The sequence below is a fragment of the Sinocyclocheilus grahami genome, unplaced genomic scaffold (genome assembly GCF_001515645.1).
Source record: "Sinocyclocheilus grahami isolate Dianchi unplaced genomic scaffold, SAMN03320097.WGS_v1.1 scaffold657.1, whole genome shotgun sequence".
NCBI classification, from domain to species: domain Eukaryota; kingdom Metazoa; phylum Chordata; class Actinopteri; order Cypriniformes; family Cyprinidae; genus Sinocyclocheilus; species Sinocyclocheilus grahami.
In genome coordinates, this window is record NW_015505836.1 from 913,795 (window position 1) to 920,806 (window position 7,012).

Sequence of the window (7,012 nt, forward strand, 5' to 3'; positions counted from 1 at the left end):
CAATGCGTAAAATGACATTCAAGATATCAAAACAGCTGCTTTACATTCCACGTCCATTAGCATCCTCCACGTTTGCGTCCTCCTATTCCTCGCGGTTTCTGTGATCAGACGAGACGCTAGGAAAAAGCACGTCGCTCTCCAGTGACAGGTTGCTGCCCAGACCGGCGATGCGGCTGCGCAGCAGAAAGTGAGTTCTGCGCTGCAGCAGCCGCTGCTGCTCCTGCTTGAGCTCCACGTAGGAGCGTGAGAACGTGTGGAAGATGGAGGTAACAGGGAATGCCATGAGCAGGATCCCGCTAAGGATGCTGCTGAGTGCGACCACCTGTCCTGGGATGCTGCGCGGCACCATGTCACCGTAACCCACCGTGGTCATGGTGATCACGGCCCACCAGTACGTTGCAGGAATGCTACTGAACTCTCGCGTGGCCCCGGCCTCGTTCTCGATCAGGTAGAGGAGCGGCGAGAAGAGTGCTATGGCCACGCAGAGGAAGAGGAGGAGCAGGCCGAACTCCCGCGTGCACCGGCGTGCCGTCAGCCCGAGCGTCTGGAGTCCGAGCGAGTGGCGTGCCAGCCGCATCACGTAGAGGATGCGTAACGCCCGCAGCACGCGCAGCACCAGGCCCACTTTGTCCAGGTAGCTGCTGCCCGACCCCAAGCGCTTCTCGCCCGTGGAGGTGCTGTCCACCACCAGCGTGATGTAGTAGGGCAGGATGGCTATGACGTCGATCAGGTTGAGCGGCCGCCGGAGGAAGGCCAGCTTGCTGCGGTCTTGGATGAAGCGCAGCGTGAACTCCAGCGAGAACCAGGCCACACACACCGACTCCACGATGAAGATGTTGTAGCACATCTGAGAGCATTTGCCCTGAAACAGACGAATTGAAAGTTGTATATGTGAACCATCATTTAAAAGTCTTGATGCTTTTACTTAGCAAGGAAGCATTAAATTGACCAAAAGTGACAGTTCAGACATTTATGATGTTGCAAAAATTTCTATAAATGCTGCCCTATTGAACTTTTTATTCATCAAAGAATCCTGAAAAAAATGAATATGGTTTCAACAAACATATTAAAGGGTCATATGATGCGATTTCAAGTTTTCCTTTCTCTTTGGAGTGTTACAAGCTGTTCGTGAATAGATCAAAGAGCACACCTCGTTATTCAGACCGATGAGCTTTGTAAAAATCGACGCGTTTCAGAAAGGCGGGGCATAGAGGAGAAACAATAATGTACAGTATGTGGAAAATAATGTGTTTTTGAACCTTAAACCGCATAAATACATTTCATTACACCAAATACGCAAAATAATGTTCTTTTTAGCAACGTCATATGAGACGTTTAAGAAACACAACTGTTTTTAATATTGATAATAATAAGAAATGTTTCTTGGGCAGCAAATCAGCATATTAGAATGATTTCTGAGAGATCATGTGACATTGAAGACTGAAGTAATGATGCAGAAAATTCATTCACATAGAAAATTCATTCACATAGAAAATACTTATTTTCAATTGTAATAATATTTTACAAAATCAAAAAGTAATAATGTTTTTACTATATTCTAATCAAATAAATAGAGCTTTGGTGAGCATAAGAGACAAAGATATTAAAGGGGTCATATGATGCTGCTAAAAAGAACATTATTTTGTGTATTTGGTGTAATGAAATGTGTTTATGTGGTTTAAAGTAAAAAAACACACATTATTTTCCACATACTTAATTAACTTTACTTTTCTTAACTTATTTTTTCAGTAGTACTGTATTTTATTTTTGCTTATTCTGGGGTGTATACACACACACACATATATATATACACAGTTTATACAGTGCATATTAGTGCTGTGTTCAATACATCGATACGCGATGTATCGTCACAGAGACCTGATATCGCGGCACATGCGCTGCAGTGGACCGCGCTTAATTTGAATACAAGAACACCGTTTAAAACGGAGCAGAAAAGTTCAAGGTTTCTAAAAAATAATGAATAGAGCATAATATATAGGCTACAACGAGGTTTAATCTGACCGCAGAGGAACACAACCGGGATTGCCTGATATATAGAGGCGTAATCCCTGAAACAGATCTTCCCACTTGCACAATACGGAAATATCTGCAAAATGTGTTACTTATCTTTGTCAACCTGGCAACCCTGTGTACGCGACCTCTCTCCACTGAGTTTAAATGTGCTAGCTTTCTGAAAGCTTGCAGTTTAGCAATCTCCACTTCAATACTCTATTATCAGAAAAGTGTAATTTATCAAGTGTTCATTTATGAGAGAGAGAGAGAGAGGCGGTGTATGTATGAATTACCACCGTTTTGCCGAGTTTCTCTATTAACAGTGAAGCTGTGGCTTTAATTGCTTTAGAAACGACGATGTTACCAGCTCCTTGTTGAGAAAGATAATGTAGCTCTTCAGCGATTAAGCTATTTTATTGATAAAATTGCGGGGCAGCAATAAAAAGTTTGTCTAAATGCGAAAAAGAATGTCTGTGTGTGTGCGCGGTGTGATGTGACTAAACGTGTGCGCGTGAGGTACAGTCAAGACAGCGCATTCGTTTAGAACTCTTCTCGTTTTTATTTTTTAAATGTAGAGAGTGTGTTGATTTGTGCAATGATAACCTACCGGCAATGTTAAGATGATTTTAATATATTAGAATGAGTACATTACAATATAGCCTAAATTTATTAGAACGAGTACATTATTATTTATGGGCTTAAAAACAAGATGCAAACAATCAGAATATTGTACCTGGTGGGGAGTGCACAATGTAAACATGTAACATATCATTACATAAGGCTATTGTACTGTGGTACAGTTATAGAGGCCCTTCATAATGCAGAGGTCAAGTGCCTGTTCTGCCAATAGTTAGCAACGGCCCTATGGTATGCAGTGTTTAATAAACAGCTGTTTTACTAAATTCTTCTGAGGTGAAATTCAGTATGGTATCGTGACTTTGCTGGTGATACACAGCCCTAGTGTATATAATCAGTGTTGCCAATTTAGCTACTTTGTAGCTAGATTTAGCGACTTCCCCGCCCCTTTTGAGACTTTTTTCCAAAGGTTTAGGGACAAATATAGCAACTGCTTGGACAAACCTTATCTAAGATCTCATCTTGCCCACTGATCTACGTTTATCTTTATATAGATCAGTGAATTTGCCATTGTGATGTCATCTAGTGACATTTAGCTACCAGTTTTAGCTACTTTCAATTGAAGGCAGTTGGCAACACTGTATATAATGCCTAGTTTTGGATAATCCAGAAAATGGCTGGATCATAATTTGAAACCTTGAATCTTTGAAATTTGATGTAAAAACTGTTCCTAAATGTAAAAATCTTGATTAGTGTCGTCTTGAAACTTTTGAACCTCTATGACAGGGGTGCCCAAACTTGGTCCTGGAGGGCCGGTGTCCTGCAAAGTTTAGTTCCAACCCTAATCAAACACACCTGAATCAGCTAATCTAGCTCTGACTAGGCATGCTAGAAACTTCCTGGCAGGTGTGTTGAGGCAAGTTGGAGCTAAATTCTGCAGGACACCGGCCCTCCAGGACCGAGTTTGGGCACCCCTGTACTAGGCATACTAAAAACTTCCCACCAGGTGTGTTGAGGCAAGTTGGAGCTAAACTCTGCAGGACACCGGCCCTCCAGGACCGAGTTTGGACACCCCCGCTTTAAAAGGTTCATCCTTGGATCCCGGCCAATATCTTGTTCTCAGTTGTAATACTGCTAGTACACCACTAGAGGAAGCAAGGGATTCATGAAAACACATCCTTCCTTGATTTGTTTTCAGAGCTTTGCTGCATATTATTATTTCACCTCGTCTCGCCTCGCTTCTTCCAGTCTTTTTCATTCTCTTTAAATCATAGAACTGCACCTTGAAGACTAACAAACGCAAAGTAAGAAAAATGTGTTGATTGTGATGCAGAAAAAATTCAGCTCAACTGTGAAAATGGTGCCACTGACTAAGTGCACTGAAAATTAAACAATTATATAAATATTGTTTGCATGCTTGATGCTTCAATGCTAAATTTAAAATGATAACATGTTAGAAATACTTACCTGCATATTGGCATCCTGGGTCCTTAAAAACAACCCCTGTGCCAGCCATACAAACCAGCAGAACTGATAAACCCTCTTGAGATCATTGCTTTTATGAAGATAAAATTAAAACCTCTAGTCTAAATGTCACCATGGAGTAAATACTAATAGATATTTAGAATAGATACTTTTAATAAAATATAAGGGAAAATTCCTAGTCTTTTTTTCCCCTCACAATAGATTACCATAAATAGCCTGTGACAAACACAAAGGACATAATTCATGAAAATGGAAGGAGCCTCTGTCTGGCTGGTGCTATGTTGGTTTAACGCTTAATTGAATTTCCTATGCTCTGTTTTTCTCTGTACCAGGGGCGGCAATTTTAATTATTCCAGTGACTGATGTGAGCCGAGACAATGGGTGTCTTAATTCAATTAGAGTAGGAGCTGGTTTAACATGCGAGTCAGTCTAATTGCCACAAATTATTTCTGTAAAAAGATGACCTCTCCTGTAGCAAAGCCGTCCGCTAGAGCAGATTTGCTCTGGTTGAACAGAACGACTGTGAACAGGGGTCTCGGAGCTTGATGAATTTCAGTAAGTGTGCTCGATCTGGCTCCTTGAGATCTTTCTTCCTGTAGAGATGAGCTGTGAGACACCTGGCTGTAATTTTCAAGTGAACTTAAAGACCTTGATTAGCTGGTTCACGTGTGTTTGAGTTCCAACTACAGTCTGCAGGAAGCAAGATCTTCTTATGTCTAGCACTTTTCACAATACTACACTTTGTTTAAAAAATATATATATATATATATATATATATATATATATATATATATATATATATTAAATTATCTGTATATCGTCCAGAAACTTAATTTAATATTGATACATACATACATATTTTACTTTTTTAATTAAAAAAAAATAATACATTTCATGCAAATTTTATTTACAGTACCATTCAAAAGTTTGCGGGTAGGCAACATTTTTTATTTTTTTTTGAAAGAAGCCTTTTTTGCTCACCAAGGCTGCATTTATTTAATCAACATTACAGTAAAAACAGTAATATTGTGAAATATTATTACAATTTAAAATAGCTGATTTTTATTTAAATATACTTTAAAAAATGTATTTATTTCTGTGATGAAAAAGCAGAATTTTCAGCATCATTACGCCAGTCTTCAGTGTCACATGATCCTTCAGAAATCATTCTGTTGATTTGCTGCTCAAGAAACATGATTATTATAATCAATGTTGAAAACATTTGATATTTTTGTGGAAACCATACATATTTTAGCATCATTTGATGAATAGAAAGTTCACGAAAACAGCATTTAATTGAAACAGAAATTATAAATGTCTTTGCTGTCACTTTTGATCAAATGAATGCATCCTTGCCTAATTAAAGTTTCTTTTTAAAAAGCCCCAAACTTTTGAACAGTAGTAGATCACAGGACAAACTGGTACTTACAGTCTCCTCCTCCTCTCTCATGGCAGGCATGGTGCTTATGGACAGGTTGATGGCTGTTATCGTGACGAACAGCACCGACAGGCAGGCGAAGATCTTCCCGGGCAGGCCAGAGTGAGGCTTCTCCACCATGTCTCTTAGTTTTCCCATCCAGCGGCCAAGACGAGACTCCCTGGCCAATACGCTTCCACTGTCCTCCTCGTCGTCCTCGTACTCCTCCACCACCCGCTCTAGTTCGTCGCACTCCTCCACGCGCTGCAGGAGGCGTCGCCGGCAGCACCATTCCAAGCTCTCCTCCGGGACGCCCCAATAGAGCAGCTCTTCTTGGAAGGACAGGGCGCACATCTCGCGCAGAGAGCGCAGCTTCCCGGCGCGCAGGAAGGTGAGGATGGTCCGGAAGGCACAGGGACTGCGGTCGAAGAAGAACTCGTTGTGGACCACGTCGTAGTCGTCGCACACCCGCATGATCTCGTCGAAGCTGCTGCACAGACACAACTGGCCCAGACGCGAGAGGGGGAAGTCCTCCAGCGTTGTCCAGGGAAGCTGGTACCGCAGGCCGCCCACATTAATAATGACGTGCAGCCGCTGGCCGCAGGACGGCAGGTTGCTGTTGTCGTCCGGATGGAGTGCATCGGGGATGCTGGGGTCGGTTGGAGGCAGTCGTTGCGCCCGTTTGTAATAAACGCCCTTGAGGGCCTCTTGCTCCTGGATGGGCGGCACGTTCAGAGAGGTGTCCGAGTTGCAACTCAAAGCACTGTAGTCGTAATCCGAACCATCGCCTGCCAGTAAAGTCATCTTTCACCCGACCACCTCCACCTCAGCGGCTGTCACATGCCTGTAGTCCAGCGCTTTCTCTCAAAGAGTGACCTGCTCAGCGAGACAGAGACGGCAGATTAGTGATCAAGGTATTGAGGACTGTTCACTCCTAGACTGATAATGATAACTAGGGGTGGGCGATACCACCAAAATCTGTATGACAATATATGTGACCATGGACCAAGGGTCAATAGCCAGTCACAAGGGTCAATTTTCGGAAATTGAGATTTATACATCATCTGAAAGCTGAATAAGTAAGCTTTCCATTGACGTATGGTTCGTTAGGATAGGACATATTTGGCTGAGATACAACTATTTGAAAATCTGGAATCTGAGGGTGCAAAAAAAAATCAAAATATTGAGAAAATCGCCTTTAAAGTTGTCCAAATGAAGTTCTTATCAATGCATATTACTAATCAAAAATTAAGTTTTGATATATTTACAGTAGGACATTTACAAAATATCTTCATGTAACATGATCTTTACTTAATATCCTAATGATTTTTGGCATAAAAGAAAAATCGATAATTTTGACCCATACAATGTTTTTTGGCTATTGCTAAAAATATACCCCAGCGATTTAAGACTGCTTTTGTGCTCCAGGGTCACATATATCACAATATAATAATTTTTTCTTTAAATAAGGTCTGTATGATATCAAAATTTTTGATACCATAGAAATTTCATAATTCTTGT

At 41.2% G+C, this 7,012-nt stretch overlaps 1 protein-coding gene across 1 annotated transcript; it reads right to left on the reverse strand.

Annotated features, from left to right (window-relative positions):
- Positions 1-6,363, reverse strand: LOC107558732 (potassium voltage-gated channel subfamily G member 1-like). The gene is made up of 2 exons (XM_016242399.1): positions 5,504-6,363; positions 1-862 (listed from the first exon to the last, which is right to left on the reverse strand). Exons 1-2 carry the CDS (start codon positions 6,293-6,295, stop codon positions 83-85), a joined length of 1,572 nt encoding a protein of 523 aa, XP_016097885.1. The 5' UTR covers positions 6,296-6,363; the 3' UTR covers positions 1-82.
- Between the last annotated feature and the right edge of the window lie 649 nt (positions 6,364-7,012).

What these genes read in the sequence shown, in the direction of transcription:
- LOC107558732 (XM_016242399.1), bottom strand. Translation starts at nt 6,295, where the DNA reads ATGACTTTACTGGCAGGCGATGGTTCGGATTACGACTACAGTGCTTTG. An exon ending in TGAGAGAGGAGGAGGAGACT is followed by an intron (nt 863 to 5,503) that starts GTAAGTACCAGT and finishes CGTCTGTTTCAG; the next exon opens with GGCAAATGCTCTCAGATGTG.